The sequence below is a fragment of the Rana temporaria genome, chromosome 2, assembly GCF_905171775.1.
Source record: "Rana temporaria chromosome 2, aRanTem1.1, whole genome shotgun sequence".
In the NCBI taxonomy this organism is placed as follows: Eukaryota; Metazoa; Chordata; class Amphibia; order Anura; family Ranidae; genus Rana; species Rana temporaria.
This window is the reverse complement of record NC_053490.1, coordinates 178015834-178035990: the sequence shown is the minus strand read 5'-3', so window position 1 is coordinate 178035990 and position 20157 is coordinate 178015834. Positions and strand designations below refer to the sequence as shown.

The window sequence follows — 20157 nt, the reverse complement described above, 5'->3', positions numbered from 1 at the left end:
ATTGGGTTACAGACCAAGCTGCACTTTCTGGTTTATTGGCAGTCCATGTCAAGTATGTGAGTGCAGTGGCTTGTACATTTTGTATTTAATAAACTGTATTTTACTATGGAAGGTTTCCCCTTCTTTTTTATGCATCTGCTATATTACTCTCTGCTTCAGATATAAGTAACTGATGTCATTTATCAGATAGCGTTGGAACATATTTTGAATACCAATTCAAACCAAAGTAAGAAACATCCTAAGGGGGGGAAGAATAATGCAGAATGTTATGGAAAGCTTTATTAGGCTGGATTTATTTAGAAGGAGCAGAGCTTTTTTTCTCAGAAAATAGGTGCAGGAACTCAACCACGACCCCGTTCAGATTTCACAAACAGTAGAAGGGTCTTAAAGGGGCAGTAAATACCAGGACTGCTTTACATACAGAGTGTAGAGTTCAGGGGGTTACACACAGAGTGCAGAGCTGTGACTTGTACACACAGAAACCAGACTTCTGTGTTTACAAGTGATTGTGGTGAGCAGGCACCGAAGGGTCTGAGCCAGAAGTGGTGGAACTCAGTTCCTCCAAGTTCCCCCTGAAAAAAAGCCCTGAGAAGGAGTATTTGAGGGGCTGTGTTTACTTCCTTTTCAAGGCTTTGCAAACCTTTGTTTTGATGTACCTGGAATAGCTGGTGAGCTGATTTAAAAAAGTTCTATAGGGCTTTAAAGTAAATAAAGTGAAGTCGGCTTGGGTTTGTTTAAAATAACCAGTAGGTTGCTTTTTTTTTTTTATAAACCCTGTACAGGCTGGTTTCACGTTACTTTAATTTTAGGAAAATGTCTTCCTTTCTTATCATCTCTACATTTTTTCTTCTACTAATGAGAAGTAAAGACACATCCAAACAATGAGATATTGAAGGTCAGCACAGGCTCTCTGAACCCGCATTAACTATAAAGTGAACCCAAACGTTACCTTGTATGGGCAATGTAACAGGTTCACTTTACTGCAGGTACTTTTTACAATCCAACTGTCCCTGATGCCAGACTGTGAAACATGTGTGTGTAAGTTTCACATTGCTCATCAAATTAAAATTTACACAGGGCTCAAATCAATTTTTACACAGGATTGTGCACATTCCATTTCATGGAACAGCTCTCAGACACCACTCACGCACAAAGACAGTGGGAACATCATATGTTCCCCATAGCTGGAATTTAAGGTAGTTACATAGTTATTTAGGTTGAAACAAAATACACAAGTCTATCTAGTTCAACCAAAAATAAAAATAAAAAAAACATACAATCCCATATGCACAATCCTATACCCACAGTTGATCCAGAGGAAGGCAAAGAAAAAAAAAAGAAAAACATGATCAAATTTGCTCCATCAGGGGACAAAAGACCTTCCTGATCCCCTGAGAGGCAATTAGATATTCCCTGAATAAACTTCATCTGTTAGTACCCATTTATATTATGTACACCTCTGAAAGAATCCAGGCCTTTTTAAAGCAATCTACTGAGCTGGCCAGAACCACATCTTAAATGAGTCTATTTCACATTTTCACAGCTCTTAAGCCTCGTACACACGACCGAGTTTCTCGGCAAAAACCGTCAAGAAACTTGCTGGGAGATATTTTTTTTTGCGGAGGAAACCGGTCGTGTGTACATTTTCGTCGAGGAAACTGACAAGAAACTTGACGAGCCAAAAAGAGAGCAAGTTCTCTATTTCCTCAACAGGAATGGAGAAATTTGCCTTGTCGAGTTCCTCGACAGCCTAACAAGGAACTCGACGAGGAAAACTATGTGTTTCGCCCGTCGAGTTCCTCAGTCGTGTGTACGAGGCTTTACTGTGAAGAATCCTTTCTGTATTAATAGTAGTAGTAAAGTGTTCAAAAGGGTCATTAGTGTGTGCAAAGTACAGGTCCATTTTTAGTGTTAGATAGAGAGCTAATCTTCCCTTCCCTTTTGCAAGTGTAGCAGCAAACCCCATTAAAGTCAACATGGGTTTGAATCATGTTATTTAGTTCTGGTCATTTAGAGGGCTAATAAGCAAACCATTGTCAAACAAAAAGCATGGAAACAACTATGTACTGCATTAAAGTTTTTTTCTGTATTTCTGAGGAAAACCTGCACAGTTTTTGGGCAAGGTTTTGCAATCCATGAACTTTGCAAATCCTGGAGACTTGCTGCAGACCCATGGCAGCGAAGAACCTTAACCCACCCCCATGCGTGTGTAAGGCTGGCTATAGACAGAGTGAATATTTTTCCTGCAACCAGCACTTGCAGGAAAAAAATGCTTGATTTCCCCATAAACACAGTCAGTGCTGACAGGGGAATCCTTCCGTTAAGCTATTGTGTTCTCCCAACAGGGGGGTGGTGAAAGCCACCCCTGCTGGGAGAGCACAGTGATTATTGTTAGTGGCTATAACAGCTGCAAGCAATAATTGCATGTAAAATACGACAAGCGGGTTGTACCCATACATTGTTCAAATCTTGGCCGGTTTTTGCTGAAAACATCTATGGCTGGCTATAAACACTAAACATTTATTTCAGCATTGGAGAGAACTTTAGCATTGGATAGAAGCTGAGAAACTGACATTTTTGGCAGAAAATGCATCTTTGTGTTTTTGTCTGATGTGATTTCCATTTAACTCAATGAAAATGCATTAAAACACATTTAAACCCAATTTGAAATGGGCGTTAAAATACACATCAACACACTGAGATTCAGTGCAAAATGTGTTAAAATTCATGGCAATGTGATTTCACATGCTTTGACATATGTTTTGATGTGTTTTAATTCATTTAAATGGATAACACATCAGGGAAATAAAGGTGTACTTATGCACCTAAAGCAGGGGTGTCAATCTCAATTTCATTGTGGGCTGCATCAGCATTATGGTTGCCCTCAAAGGGCAGATTGTATCTGTAAGACTATATCATATTAAATAATTGCCCCTGCATGGAGCCTATTCACACTTCTGTAGCAGATGTGGCAAGTCTGAAAAGGAGGGTCGCACATCGCTCAGACAGAACATGGTTCTGCCATGGTGTTCTGTCTGAGCAGTCTCAAATAAAGCTTCTTGTCAATGATACCAGCAGTGTGTGACCCTCCTTTTCAACTGAATTGGCTTGGCAGGCCAGGTTCAGCCCAAGGACCTTGTGTTTGTCACATGTGACCTAAAGTTTTAAGTCTGTTCATATTTTTATTTATTTTTTAGTGTGGAAAATACAAATACAATTACAATACAGGGAGAGTAAAATTTGACTTAAAGGGGTTGTAAAGGTTTGTTTTATATTTTCTAAATAGGTTCCTTCCCGCCCGGCCTATAGCCGATTTACGTCCGGGAAGTGGTTTTGAAATCCTGACTGGACGCCCATGGACGTGGGGGCGTGCAGCGCGGCGATCAGTGATGCGGGGTGTCAGTCTGACACCCTGCATCTCCGATCTCGGTAAAGAGCCTCTGGCGGAGGCTCTTTACCACGTGATCGGCCGTGTCCAGTCACGGCTGATCACGATCTGACAGACGCAAGTAGAGGAGAGCCGATCGGCGGCTCTCCTGACAGGGGGGGTTCGCGCTGATTGTTTATCAGCGCAGCCCCCCCTTGGATCGCCACACTGGACCACCAGGGAAGCCCACCCTGGACCACGGGAAGGGCAAATAAAAAAAAAAGTATTGCAAAAAAAACCAAAGCTTTAAAAAATAAAAAAGATGGGCACAGATAAGGTGGCACTGATTGGTGGCGCTGGTATGCGGCACTGATGGGCACACATAGGCGGCATTGATGGGCACACATAGGCGGCACTGATGGGCACACAAGGGCAGCACTGATGGGCACTCATGGGCGGCACTGATGGGCACTCATGGGCGGCACTGGCCACCAAAAGAAAGCTCTATTTGTGGGGAAAAAAGGACGCCAATTTTGTTTGGGAGCCATGTCGCACGACCGCGCAATTGCCATTCAAAGTGCGACAGTGCTGAAAGCTGGAAATTGGCTTGGGCGGGAAAGTGCGTAAGTGCCTGGTATGGAAGTGGTTAAGCTAGTGCATTGTTGGTTCACTTACCTTTTCCTTCGATTTCCCTTCTAAATGTTTTTTTTTCTTTGTCTGAATTTCTCACTTCCTGTTTCTGCTCAGTAAGTTTGCCAACATCATCTGAGCCGTTCTGGCTGGGGGTTAGCCAGCATGCTCTCCCCCTCCCTTCGGACTACATGCCTGCGAGGAGATGCTGTGAACGTTCAGGGATGTAGTCCCAAGGTAGGGGGCGAGCACGCTGACTAATCCCCAGCCAGAACGGCTCGGATGATGGGGGCAAGCTTACTGAGGAGGAACAGGAAGTGAGAAATTCAGACAAAGAAAAAAAACATTTAGAAGAGAAATCAAAGGAAAAGGTTAGTGAACCAACAATGCACTAGCTTAAAGTAACCTATTTAGAAAACAAAAAAACAAACCTTTACAACCCCTTTAATTTAGTAGGCGGGAAACAATATATTAGAGAGGTAAAGTTAACACTGGGAGATCGTGTCAATGGTGTCCCAAAGTAGATGATTCAGCCCACAAATATTCATACTTATAATTTTGGTATATATCATGTTAAAATTTGCTGTCCATGCCAAGTTTCCATATACTGCATAACACTATGCATTAATGAAAGCTAGCCTAATTTATCCAATAATATGCTTATCGGTGAATACTTCTTGTTATAATATTTTGCCTCCAGTTAGAGACAACCAAAGTAAATATGTGCTATAAAAATGTGTAGAAAAAAGTAGAAAGTTCATCCCTTAGGAAGTACTGCTATAAAAAAATAAAAAATAAAACAGTTTCTGGACCCACTGGCATAAACTGTCAATAAAAAAGGCAGACAAGTGATAACACCTAGGTAACATAATAGTTAGTAGGGATGATGATTCAAACTAGACTTGGAATGGCTTGATTTACATTTAGCAGATATCAAGAAACATCTGCCAATCGGTTTTATTATTTTGTGATTTCCAGTAATGGTTGTCAAGATAAATAAAATGCCCATTACCACAAAAAAAATAACAATCCAGTGCACCAGGCATATAGACTGATATTACCATAGCAAGAATGCCACAAGTGCACGTGCTTACTGTTATTAGGGATGAGCTTCGCGTTCGAGTCGAACATTGCGTGTTCGCCCGTTTGCCGTACAGCGAACAATTTGGGGTGAACAAATTAAGCTATCAGGGCATAGGCACGGTAGTGAGGAAATCCTCCAGAATCTCATTCTTTAATAATGCAATAAATCTCTATGACATCGAATTTGTCTGCAGCATAAAAAATAGAGATAAGAAAATGTTGCTCAGCAAATTTACCCCAATGGTAAGGGAAAATGCAAGAATAGTTTTGTGTTATCATTTGTTCATGTCTATCCAGAACTTTGTGGAGAGGGATTCGATCACCAATTAGGTTTTTATTGCTGTCTCTGTCCCTGTTAGTGTGATTTGCCCTTTCTATTTGTTCTGTTTAGCGTTACCTTTGAAAGTGAAAGTAAAAGTAAATCCCTAATTTTGGGCTTCTCCCAGAACAGCAATATGGGGGAAATCTTCCAATGGGATACTAGCTCTGTTTACCTGGGGGGGGGGGGGGTTCCCTTAGTTTCGAGGGATTTCCTATCGCTTCCTGTTTTGGCTATGGGACAGAAAGTAATGGGAAATCTCCGACAATGGGACACATATGGCAAAACAAAAACAACTGACAGGGGTTAAAACCCTCCCATACCCTACCCAAAATGAAAACAAAGTTAAACATATAGTTCTACCTTAAAAGGTACATTAAGCAAAAAAATGTTCCTTTAGTTTTCAATGGAATATGGCATTGGAGCCTTTGTCAGGTTTTTATTACTGTCTGTGCCTATGCTAGGGAGAGTGACCCTCTTGGTTTGTCCTGGTGATCACTGTCTTCAGTACAGAAAGAGATGGGAACCCCAAAAATGTTTAGTTGCCACAGAAACAGGCAACAAGGAGACATCTTCCAATGGGTAAAGCTCTTACGTTAACAACTATCAAAGAGGAGCTATCACCTTGCTTTGGCCAGAAGTCCTCTTACTTTCTGTTGTGTCTGTGGGACAGAAAATAAAAGGTGATCCCTTCAATGGAACACAGACTAAAAAAAACCTGACAGGCCTCTTAACCATTCTCTAATATTTTTAAAACTACAAAAAAGGTTTTTAGTTTAATATAGATTGTAATACAGAGGAAGCCGTCACTGCATCCTATATCTATATGCATATCTGTTCTACACAGCTTATAGGAGTCTATTTTCAACTTGAGAAAACAGGTTGCTCATGACAGATTAATTAAAGTGGTTGTAAACCCGTTACAACCACTTTTACCTCCAGGTAAGCCTAGATTAAGGACTACCTGTAGGTGCTCGAAATATCTCCCAAACCTCCACGGTTTAGGAGATATTTGCCTTAGAAGCCGGCGCAAACATGATCGGCGCATGCACACTAAAGAAAGGGTGCGATCCGTGCCGTTTCTATAGTGCTCGTGCCGTGACCGTCGGCTCCCGCGCACATGCGCAGGAGTGACGTCACGCGACTCCGGCCAATAGCAGATCCGGAGTCCACTGCCCCGGAAGGAAGAGGGGTTGAAGATGAACGTGATGAGTGAGAGGGGACATCGCTGACATTGTGGGCTTCTTCTGCAGGTAAGTGGCACATAATAGGCTACTACGCGATGTATAGTAGCCCATTATGCCTTTACTTTTCAGGGAACAAAGAGGAAGAAAAACTCATCAGGGTTTACTTCCTCTTTAATGAAACCATATTTGTCAAAATTACCCAATTATTACAGTATGTAGGTGTAAAGTTGGCCACAAAAGTAAAATTAGGTAAAATGATGGTACAACAATTATTAGAGATAGAACCACAACAAAAACATTCCTTTTGACAAGAAGCACATTGGTATCCATTCATATATCCATTCCTGGTAACTTGGTTTTACACAAACAATAGAGGGCTACTCAAAGCTTTCATGCAGTACCAGGTTTGATATTTCACAATCACCCCAGAGGGAATAAGTACCAATGCTGTATCTCTCTTTAAACTACCAAGCTACCCAGCTACCAAGATTAAATCAAAGTCAATTATAATACAAATTATCAGAGATGTTGACCAAATTGGTTCAAAGCTTGAACAGTCTAGACTCCAAAACTGCAACCCAAACACTAAGCCATGTAAATGCATTTAAGTTCCCCAATGGAAATACTGGAAAAGTTCAGAACAGGGTATATGATCAATGGCTGTGTTTAAAAAAGCTTTTGGTTGCTATATACAGCCATATCAATTCATCTGTGAAAGACATATTACGATTTATTCAGCAAGGCATGCACATTATCGCTTCCCCTCCACAGTACACCTGAGGACAATACTATAATTGCTATATGTTAAACACTTAAACACCCATTCACACACCAATGTACATGTTATGTTAGAACACATTAGCAATCCATTTAAGTCACTGATATTCAATTAGTGGATCACATCTGGTCTGAAACCACCAGAGTCTGCGCAGCTTACAACTTTGGAAACCTTGCACAAAAAAAGTACATGGAATCTCATTAAGATCAGCAGTTTTCAGTCAATTACTTTTGCGCATTTTTGATGTGAGATTTGACAACCGAAAAAAAACAATTTGCCATTTATACCTTCTCTTCAATGCCTTTTTTAACAAATGAGTACTTCTTCTATGCAGAACCAACCATAGAGGCTGAATTTCTCAGGGACTCTTTGCTTCGCTCACCTTAGGTTCAAGAGAAAGGTCATGCTCTTTTAATTTAAGTCACTGATATTCAATTAGTGGATCACATCTGGTCTGAAACCACCAGAGTCTGCACAACTTTGAAAACCTTGCACAAAAAAGTACATGAAAATCCCATTAAGATCTTCAATTTTCAGTCAATTACTTTTGCGCATTTTTGATGTGAGATTTGACAACCGCAAAATAATTTTGCCATTTATACCTTTTCTCCAATGCCTTTTTTTAAACAAATATGTACTGAACTTTTTTTATGCAGGCCCAACCATAGAGGCTGAATTTCTCAGGGACTCTTTGCTCGCTCACCTTAGGTACAAGAGAAAGGTCTTGTTCTTTTTTTTATATTTCTTTGAAATTATAAGTGGAAACAAGCTAAGGAGCAAATTACCCCTGAGTAAATCAGACTCAGTATTTAGCCACTTTGATTCTCAGGGAACTCTATGAACAAAAGTGTAAGTGCTAAAATACAGATTGGTATAATCAATTTTAATTTTAATAGAATTATTTACTTTCTTAAAATATAATTTTACATTGAATTCCCAAAAGTTTGTAGATTAAATAAAGTACATATCACTGAACAAAATATATGAATGTAAATAAAATAACATCCTTCATACATTACAAAGCTGCCTTATAGTATCCTGTCTCTACTTTCTCATGAATCAGCTAAATATCATCAGCAAATGTTTGGTATAGTCACATGATCAATGTGTTCTCTTTGCTATTCCAGTAAAATACACACAATTCTCTGATAATGGTTGTAGATTTGACATCATTTATATTTAATGATATGTTACTGTGTTGAGCACTATTTATTTCTTTATTTTAGATTATTTCATTTGGCTATGTCCCTATATTGTAAGCAGAAATACCATATAGCATTAAGACCTTTTACTTTCCAGAATATGCAATATTGTAAATATCCTCATTAGACTAAAGTATAGACTGTACAAATGTTGATTAAAATCATAATAATAAGCGTGCATAAAAAAATAGATATTTATTTATGATGTACACATTTTAGGATTTGATTGCATGTGGGATGGTATTAGAAGACAAAAAGCATAACAGTGATATTTTCAAAATAATTCAAAATTAACTGGCCTTATATTAGCATTTTTTTTATATATATATATAATAAATTCATTATTTTAAAAAGAATATGCCGGTGATTTAAAAATAAATCAATGAGCAGATGCATATAAAAGCATTTTTTTGTTTTTGTTTTTCGTTTTTAAAAAAACACAACAGAAACATGAATAAAATGAAAAATGCATTAGAAAAAAAAATGTCTTCTGTGAAATGTCATTATTCATCACTGTAATTATTTTATATATACATCTAATAAAATGTTTAAAATGTAATAATGTGCAAGAGCACTGCATAAAACATCAAGATAAATATAATTTCTCTAATGAATAATTTATGTTGCAGGTTAATCCGATGTTTGTTACAATATAGTTCATAAAAATAGTGTAACTTTGAGGGCAGTTGTTGGAAAAGTTGCATATCCCTGTTTTTAACATTATTTGAAATTCAGGAATACAAAGTACTTTATGTCAACAAATAGATCTTCATGGAAGAATTTAGAAAAGTGTATTTATTAAAGTATACCTGTCACTAGAAAATGTAATATAAATTGCCATAGTGGGAGAAAGAAGGCACAGGTACTAGTATGTATACTATTTATTTATCAAAATACTACCTATAATCCCAGAAGGCCTTCAAAACTGGGGTATGCAGTATGCAAGTGTTCACTAATCATTAGTGTTCAGGCATGCCCTACCTGCATCCCATAATGCCAAAGGATACCTCCACAACCTAATAAAAGGCATCCATGTTGCACTGTAATGTCGCGTCTGATGGACCGTTTTCATCAGACCAAACCGATCGTGTGTAGGCCCCATCGGTTATTTATCCATTGGTTAAAAAGTTTGAAACTTGTTTTAAAATTAACCGATGGATACCTAATCGATAGAAAAAATTATCATTTGTAGGCACGTCCATCGGTTAAAAATCCACGCATGCTCAGAATCAAGTAGACAGCATGCTCGGAAGCATTGAACTTTATTTTTTTCAGCACGTCGTTGTGTCTTACGTCACCGCGTTCTGACACGATCGTTTTTTTTTAACTGATGGTGTGTGGGCACGACTGATCATCAGTCAGCTTCATCGGTTAACTGATGGAAAAATCCATCAGACCGTTCTCATCGGATTGACCGATCGTGTGTACAGGGCATAAGATGCAGAAAGAGGCAAAAATGCCCAGGCTATCTTGCATACCCCAATTTAGGCTGCAAAGAAATGGACTATTACATACGGACACCTGTTATGCATTGGTACCTTCTGTCACCCAGATAAGGCATTCTCTACTGTATTCCCCAGTGACAGGTTTACTTTAAGTAATTGCATGTGAGAAATAAGTCTCAGAATGCAAAATATAAAATGTTTTAGGAAGCTACAAACAATTTTTTACATCATAAAGATATCAATACATAAATACTAGAGAAATGCTCTCATGGGTTCCCCATGAACAAAGGAGAAGGAATCCTGATTAGGAACTTTGCACTCAGTGCCATTTCAGATGGATGTTCGTGTGTGTGTGTGCGTGTGTGTGTGTGTGTGTGTGTGTGTGTGTGTGTGGCATATGTGTAGTGTCACAGCTTACCCTGTTTTTCAAATATTGCATGAGGAAAAAAAAATAAAAAATAATATGATCATTACATAAAATGAAACAATCATGGAATTTTAATAGCAATTAAAACAATGAATGTAATGTGCTCTAAACAATGAAAATATCCCTAATTATTTAATGTCTCAGCTTCAAATTGGGCGTTAAGGATTAAGGAATACAGCAGGGTCTGAGTAGCCAATTCATACTGTATTCATTAACAATTATATTCTTTAAAACTTGAATTTGTGCCATTTCAATCCAGTGGCAGAAACCAAATAAAAGGATTAGAAATCCTTAGTCTCAGGAATGCATGCTGAATGGCTATGGCAGCTCATATGTTAATCTTTTATGTTGATTACATGCATCAGCACACTGCTTGCTTTGAAAAAAAAAAAAAAAAAAAAGAATACATAAATGTAGAAAATAAAACAAGCTTCAAAATCTCTGTATGTCAAACCTACCAGGTGACAGGACACACGCCAGTCTGTACAGTGCATTTGAATTTGGCTACAACAGTAGTCGAGAAAATTACATTTGGTTCACTAATGAAATGAAATCATTTTTTTTCCCCTTCTCAAAAACGGGTATCCCTGTATATCCCTCACTATTCAGTTCTATGAAGTGCCCAATTATAGATTTAGCTTAGCGTACCTTTCATAGAACCACCATATGACCATATACTATTCAACACACATGCCATAAAACACTCTTTAACATGTTAAATTGTCATAGCCAAATTTCCATATACCAGCACAGGATCTCAGCATCTTTTATGTAGTGCAACACATTTGAGCAAATCAAAGACAAGAATAGTGAAGAAGAAGAAAAAAAGAAGAAGAAAAAATGCTAATGTGCATATAAAAATAGGTGCTACATTAAAATATTTCATATTTCAACAATAAATTATTTTTGACTACCCAAGTTATAGATTTCTATGTCTTTGCACTTCAGAATTTTGTTCACACCATTTATGGTGATGCATAAAGATCGTAAATAGCTTACATATTTCGCTTAAACTTCAAAAGTCTGGAGAGCATACAAATACATCCTGTAAAAATGGACCTTTATATTAAACATGGGGGGGAGGGGGCTTCTAAAACACCAGAAAAGTCATTTAGACCCACCCTTGCCTTGAAGGGTTAATAATCTTCATAGAATAGATACCTCCTAGCACCAGGAGTGATTCCAACTCTTTCATTCTCAGAAATGTTGCAGAAATAGGAGGAACGCTTTCGAACAGTAAGTGTTGTGCCCAGTTTGTACAATTAATGGTTGTCCTAGAAAAAAAAAAAAAGAGAAGAAAATTGCACACCCTTTCAGTAGAATTTGCTGCAGCTGAAAATCTTGTGCCAAGGCACTTCATCCGTAGGTTGAAGCAACAAAATCATCGAGTAGTCCTTTGTTTCAGAGATAATAATAATAGTGTAAGATGTAGGAGTCTAGAACTGGCTAAATGTTGTCTGTTTTTCCAGCACTTCGAGGTAGTCCGGCTCAACATTGAGTTTAGCTTTTAATTCCAAATAGTCGTTCCTATTAGGTTCCACATACACAGTACTGGGAGTGCTGTAGAGCACAGCTTCTCTTAATCTGTCTGGATGCAGAAACTGACGTTTTGCTTCATATTTTGGGGTGTAGGTGAACGGTGGTGGGGGGTTGCTATACTTGTATTCAATGTTAGTCCCTGGGCTAGGTCCTTTGTCGGGTTCAAGGATCCCTCTGTAGACACGATCTGTATCCTGCACAGGAGAAAGCTCAAGCCTAGGCTCAATGGTGCTGACACTGTAACTTGGGCTCCTAATGTTGCTTTCTCTTTCTCCTTCCAGGTGGTTCCTGTAGGTGACTTTTAGTTCATGGAGATCCTTGTAATCCTCTACAGAGTTGCCCTCTCTGGATCTATAGATGGGGTTTTTACACATGTGACCCAGTGGGTGAGGGATGTACTCATAGACATGGCCGGCTGGGGTCTTGACTTTGGGTAGAGGTCTATTGCTGTACACACTGTACTGCATGTTGAACGAGCTGACGTCTGAGTTATTGGTGCTGGCTGGCTCGTTCTCATTCTTTTTCCTTCTCTTCATGACAAGGACAAAGAGGCCGGCAGCCACGAAGACAGACATGATAAAAACCAAGAGCAGGCTCAGGATCAGCACGGACAGGGGCACCGAGCTGGGCACTTTGTTGTCCACTTTAATGGGATAAATGAAGGTGGTGGTGCCCTCTGGAGGCTGCTGCTCCTCGGAAGGTGTAGAAGTGGCAACAACGATATCAGAGTAATCAGGGCAAAGCTGATCGGCTTTAATCACTCGCATTTCCTTCATTGAGAACTTCTTAGGGGTCTTACAGATGACATCGTCCACCAGGACCCCCACACTGAGCTGCTCCAGCCACAGCTTCATGCCCACCACATCGCAGCTACAATCCCAAGGGTTCTCATGGAGATCGATCTGTACCAGGGACTTGAGCTGGTCTAGCACCCCACTCACCATCAGGTGGGAAAAATGATTAGATCGGAGGTTCAGCCTGGACAGACTCAATCCAGAAAAGATGTTGCTAGGCAGATATTTCAGGAGGTTGTTATTGAGAAATAAAAGGTGTAGGTTGGGGACAGCGTCAAAGGTGCCAGCTTCTATGACCTTAATAGCGTTATACTGGAGGAACAGGTATTGGAGGCTGTGAAGACCATACAATAAGCCCGGGCTTAGCTTCTCTATAGAATTGCCATTTAGGTAGAGCCGCCGTAAATTAGTCAGATCCCCAAAGGCTCGGTCCTGGATGACTGAGATGCGGTTATTCCCAAGGTGGAGGAGGTCCAAGCCGGTGGAGTCGAGAAAGTCGGACCTGCGGACCAGTGTAATGGCGTTGCCTGTCAGGTACATCTTCTTGGGGTTGTAAGGTTTGGGGTGTAGATCGGAGATGCTCTGGATCTTTCTCTCCTGACAGTTGACGTTTAGTCCCAGGTTGGAGATCTGTAGGTTGCAGGTACAGTTTGTAGGACACTCCAAAGGCACGGGGGATTTGGTCTGATAAGCGATGTAACCATTCTCTTTGGGTGGGTGGTGGGAAGTGGCCCGCACTCTGGGTCTGGCAGGCTGCCGTGTGCTTTTGGGTTTGTTGGGGTTTTTGTAAACAGAAGAGGAGATGGTGGCCCCCGAATTAACAGAGGCAGGGGTGGTGTGGAAGTACTCGTTGGTACTCCTAGGGATGGGGGGCCTCATTTCATAGGTAGGGATGAGTTTCCTAGGGCATAGCTCCTGTTTGGAGATCTCATCTAGATCTCTGCCATATAATCTAAAAGGTGTTTCACAAACCACGTCACCGACTAGGGCAGAGTAAGAGATGCTATAGAGCCAATCCTTCAGGGCAATTAACTCACACGAGCAGTTCCATGGGTTCTCCTCTAGTTGTAGCTCCACCACTTTGTCCATGTGTTCCAATAAGCCCATAAAGGGAAGCACCTTCAGCCTGTTGCCTCTTAGGTCTAAGTGGGTCAAGGGGACATACCTAAAGAGGTTATTGGGCAAGCTGGACAGGAGGTTGTCATTGAGAATTAAGACCTGGAGCGTGTGAAGCCTGCTGAAGGTGTTGGCTTCGATGGAGATGATATAATTATAATCGACCTGGAGATACTCCAGGCTCTCTAGCCCCAGGAAGGTGTCATTCTTCAGCAGCTCCAGCTTGTTGTTATTGAGATGCAACCTCTTTAGAGCTTGCAGCCCGTTAAAGGAACCCGTGTCCATCTCCTGGATGTCGTTATTCCCCAGGTGTAATATAGAAGCCCCGCTGTAATTCACAAACTCGTTCACATACAGGCGATTCAACAGATTCCCAAACAAGAAGAGATGGTAGATGGCAAAACGTGGAGGAGTGATCTCCGACAGGCTAATGATCCCCCTGTTTTCACAATTCACCGACAATATACCATCTCGCTCCTCACAAGGGCAATTGTCACACACCTCTCCATAGGACTCGATCGTTTCTGCCCAAGAGAGAACCAACGATGTCAAAGCAAATGCAATCGTCTGGAGGATCCACATCTGCATTTTCTTGTTCAAGTCCTGGTCGAACGTGACTGCAGAGCAGCAATGGTACATCTTAGCTCCTGCATAGGAAAACACATAACACGTATAAGTACGGCGGCAGCAACAGCCACCCCAGGCATGTACATAGCATGTTCTTGGAGGCGAATCCCCACTAACATATGTGTCCCCCCCACACACACAGCGCCATGATCACACACGTTTGCAGTGCCAAAGCTTCCTAATGATCTAGAAATATGCAGAAAATGGCTGTCACTTGTCAGATCTTTCTTCACTTTACCTAGATCGTCCTATTTTATTTTATTTCAGCACCTCTCCATAGAACAGCGCCTTTCACCCTGATCTCCCTATGAACAGATCCTGCAACTTCCATAGCACATCCATAGTACATCCATAGCACATCAAGGCTGTTCTACCGCAATGCGTTGCATCATACAGTACATTCCTATGATCATTCCTATGATCGGCCTTATCACTAGATTTCAGGACAAATAAACACACCGTCATTGATAGGAGGCATAAGGAAGAATCAAGGGCGTCATGCACTGTCTGCCAAGCAAAATGGCACTTTGTCTGGGGGGTATAGATGCATGATCTGTGCCTGGGAGGGGGGTATAGATGCATGATCTGTGCCTGGGGGGGGGGGGGTATAGATGCATGATCTGTGCCTAGGGGGGGGGGGGGTCGAGGCTATTGTTACCCCTCTTCCATTGGAAATAATAGACGATCAAACTGCAAGACATCATCTATAATAATCCATGAGCTCTGCAGCCCCCCCTGAAGGGGTTAATCATTGCATTCTCTGCCAAGGCTTATCGGAAATGCAGATAATGCACATACGTGGGGGCTCTGGGGAGCCGAGGCTTTACTCAAATACCATTTACTTTGGACAGGCTTGGAAAACTAGCTAAGCGAAGAGGATGGCATAGATCATCTCTATTTTCACCATTGTCAATAGCCTGAGCATTAAAGCGGCTCATTATAGGAGAGGATGGGTACTAATGGTACTCCTCCGGGAAGAGGAGGGAGGGGGTCAAATAAAAACTAAAAAATAAAGGCCAAGAGACTGTCACATAATAGAAATAGCCTCCAACGTACGCATAATCTACGTGTGATTGCCATTTCGTGGCAGAAGCTCTAATAAGGGAGACAGCATGGCTGGGCTGCTGTCAGAGCAATAGCTATGCATGGAATATAGGCTTCCTCCCTGCAATATACACAATCACCATCAGCAACCACAAAGGCCATGCCAATGTAGACAGGCATGGCAAACCACATAGGTATCTGTGGCAATGGTCGGAGCCTATGGATCTATAACAAACATGATAATGGTCAGAGCCTATGGATCTATAACAGGCATGATAATGGTCAGAGCCTATAGATCTATAACAGGCATGGTAATGGTCAGAGCCTATGGATCTATAGCAGGCATTATGATGGTCAGAGCCCATGGATCTATAACAGGCATGATAATGATCAGAGCCTATGGATCTATAACAGGCATAATAATGGTCAGAGCCTATGGATCTATAATAGGCATGATAATGGTCAGAGCCTATGGATCTATAACAGGCATGATAATGGCCATCTATAGCATGTATTATGATGTCCAGAGCCCTCGGATCTATAGCAGGAGTTACAAAACCCAGAGCCATGGTGTTATAACAGACACAATTTTGACCAGAGCCAAGGGATCTATGGCAGGTATTTTATTGCCCAACGACCATGCATCCACAGCAGGCATGACAATGGCCAGAACCCATGCATTCATAGCAGGCATCATAATGCATCTATAGAAGACATACCAATGGTCAGAGCCCAAGTATCTATAAATAGTAGGTATGCCACTGGTCAGAGCTCATGCATGTATGGAAGGCATGCCAATGTCTAGTGCCCATGGATCTAGGATAGGCATCCAATTGGCCAGAGTCTATACATCTGTGGGAGGAAAAGCACATAAAGCTCATACAGATATAACAGACAAGGCACAAAGCACTCATACATCTATACCAGGGAAGGCACAGACAGCTCATACATCTATACCAGGGAAGGCACAGACAGCTCATACATCTATACCAGGGAAGGCACAGACAGCTCATACATCTATACCAGAGTCATGCATCTATACCAGCCAAGGGACACAGAGCTCAAACATCTATACCAGCCAAGGAACACACAGCTCGAACATCTATACCAGCCAAGGCACACACAGCTCATACATATATACCAGGGAAGGCACACACAGCTCATACATATATACCAGGGAAGGCACAGACAGCTCATACATATATACCAGGGAAGGCACAGACAGCTCATACATCTATACCAAAGTCATGCATATATACCAGCCAAGGAACACAGAGCTCAAACATCTATACCAGCCAAGGCACACACAGCTCAAACATCTATACCAGCCAAGGAACACAGAGCTCATACATTCATAACAGCCAAGGCACACACAGCTCATACACCTATGCCAGGCTCATGCATATATACCAGGCAAGGGATGGGGATTTTATACATCTATACCAGGCTCATACATCCATACCAGGCTCATGCATCAATACCAGGCTCAGCCACCTATAGTAGGCTCAGTCATCTATACCTGGCTCATACATCTGTACCAGGCTTGATCATCTTCATCTATTCTGTACCAGGCTCATTCATCTGTACCAGGCTTGATCATCTGTACCAGGCTCAGCCATCTCTACCAGGCTCAGCCATCTATACCAGGCTCATATTTCTATAGGTGGTTCATACGTCTATAGTAGGCACATACATATGTACCAGGCTCAGCCATCTATACCAGGCCTATACATCTGTACCAGACTCTTACATCTGCACTAGGCCCAGCCATCTTTACCAGTCTCATACATCTATACCAGGCTCATACATCTATACCAGGCTCATACATGTATATCAGACTCATACATCTATACCAGGCTCATACATCTAGAGCAGGCTTATACGTCTATACAAAGCCCATACATCTGTACCAGGCTCATACATTTATATCATGCTCTTTCATCTATACCAGGCTCATATACCTCTACCATGCTCATACATCTATACCAGGCTCATACATCTGTACCAGGCTCATACATCTATACCAGGCTCATACATCTATACCAGGCTCATACACCTCTACCAGGCTCATACACCTCTACCAGGCTCATACATCTGTACAAGGCTAATACATCTATACCAGGCTCATACATCTATGCCAGGCTCATACACCTATACCAGGCTCATACATCTATACCAGGCTCATACACCTCTACCAGGCTCATACATCTATACCAGGCTCATACACCTCTACCAGGCTCATACATCTATACCAGGCTCATACATCTATACCAGGCTCATACACCTCTACCAGGCTCATACATCTATACCAGGCTCATACACCTCTACCAGGCTCATACATCTATACCAGGCTCATACATCTATACCAGGCTCATGCACCTCTACCAGGCTCATACATCTATACCAGGCTCATACACCTCTACCAGGCTCATACATCTATACCAGGCTCATACATCTGTACCAGGCTCATACATCTGTACCAGGCTCATACATCTATACCAGGCTCATACACCTCTACCAGGCTCATACACCTCTACCAGGCTCATACATCTATACCAGGCTCATACATCTATACCAGGCTCATACACCTCTGCCAGGCTCATACATCTCTACCAGGCTCATACATCTATACCAGGCTCATACATCTATACCAGGCTCATACATCTATACAAGACTCATACATCTATGCCAGGCTCATACATCTATACCAGGCTCATATATCTGTAACAGTCTCACATAAGTACCAGGCTCATACATCCGTTCCAATCTCATAAATCCATACCAGGCTCATACATTTATGCCAGGTTCATACATCCATACCAAGCTCAGCCATCTATACCAGGCTCACACATCTATACCAGGCTCACACATCTATACCAGGCGCATACATGTCTAGCAGGCACAGATCATGCATCTATACCAGGCTCATACATCTGTACCAGGCTCATACATCTATACCAGGCTCATACATCTATACCAGGCGCATACATGTCTAGCAGGCACAGATCATGCATCTATACCAGGCTCATACATCTATACCAGGCTCACATATCTATACCAGGCTCATACACATGTACCAGGCTCATACATCTGTACCAGGCTCATACATCTGTACCAGGCTCATACATTTGTACCAGGCTCATACATCTATACCAGGCTCATACATCTGTACCAGGCTCATACATCTGTACCAGGCTCATACATCTGTACCAGGCTCATACATTTGTACCAGGCTCATACATCTATACCAGGCTCATACATCTGTACCAGGCTCATATATCTATACCAGGCTCATACATCTGTACCAGGCTCATACATCTGTACCAGGCTCATACATCTATACCAGGCTCATACATCTGTACCAGGCTCATACATCTGTACCAGGCTCATACATCTATACCAGGCTCATACATCTATACCAAGGCAGAGAGGCGAGTCAATGTCAAGCTAAGTCGTATCATACCTTTCTGCTTGCTGTCCACATCTAGTCATCCTTGGCGGTGGTATGAAGAACACAAATCATGGCTGTGTATGTCCACTGATCATTCATTGGCAGTCCCAGTCGGGTTGCAACTTTAATTGAATTACAATTGCTTAGCAGAAAAGGGAGACCGGGGGAACAGAAGGCTTCCGCTTAAAAAGCGAGTTAACTCTCCAGATGCCAGGATGCTGAAGGAGAAGAGGATGCTTATTTGGAGCAAGGATGCTGTCCTCCCCACCCCCAGCGAGCTGGAGCCCTAGATTTCTGCATCCAGCCCATCCAGCACCATTACAGCCCATCCAGCACCATTACAGCCCATCCAGCACCATTACAGCCCATCCAGCACCATTACAGCCCATCCAGCAGCATTAGAGCAGCTCTCCAGGCTCCTAGCAATGAAGGATGGAGGGCAGACAATACAGGCACATCGCTGCTCCGATGGAAATACTCACTCAGACTTAAGTCTCCGGGGCCCAACCATCGCGGCAAGGCAGACAAATGCATGTAGTGTATAGAGGGCGGCAGGAGAAGAGGCGGCTCTTCCACAGCTGGGCTGCCAAATGTACACAGACAGGCAGCAGTACAGCAGTTCTCACACACAGACTGAGCCCCGGCCCGCACTGCCCACTCTCCAGCAGCACGCAGCACTCAGCTTTAGGCGTCCCATTGTGAGCGGAGAAGCGATGGGATTGCGGGGAGCTAGAGACACAACAGACAGGGAGAGAGAGAGGAGAGAGGGGGAGAGGAGAGAGAGAGAGCGAGAGAGACAGGAGAGGAGAGCGGGAGAAAGGAACGGGGGATGGGGGGACAGGAGGCGGAGCCTGACACTAGGTAGGGGGATGGATGGAGAGAAGGATGGGGGACAACACTCAGCACACTCAGCCTTTCTACTTATCAGCCTGACAACCTGCTACATTCTCTCATCTATTACATATCAATCCAACACACACTCACACACCAATCCACATACACACACACACACACATACACAAACACCAACCTACCCACATACACACACCAATCCACATACACACACCAACATACACCAACCTACCCACATACATACACACACACCAACCCACATACACACACCAACCTACCCACATACTCAAACATAC

The 20157-nt window shown here is 42.1% G+C and overlaps 1 protein-coding gene across 2 annotated transcripts; it reads right to left on the bottom strand.

Annotated features, from left to right (window-relative positions):
• Window positions 1-10824: 10824 nt before the first annotated feature.
• Window positions 10825-19796, bottom strand: SLITRK5 (SLIT and NTRK like family member 5). Of its 2 annotated transcripts, none has more exons than XM_040336091.1 (2): window positions 19492-19796; window positions 10825-14534 (listed from the first exon to the last, which is right to left on the bottom strand). In XM_040336091.1, the coding sequence occupies exons 1-2, from the start codon at window positions 19541-19543 to the stop codon at window positions 11875-11877; spliced, it is 2712 nt and encodes a 903-aa protein (XP_040192025.1). In that variant the 5' UTR covers window positions 19544-19796; the 3' UTR covers window positions 10825-11874. The 2 variants fall into 2 exon arrangements, with proteins under 2 accessions (XP_040192025.1, XP_040192026.1); XM_040336092.1 differs by lacking the exon at window positions 19492-19796 and adding an exon at window positions 19022-19443.
• Window positions 19797-20157: the final 361 nt, after the last annotated feature.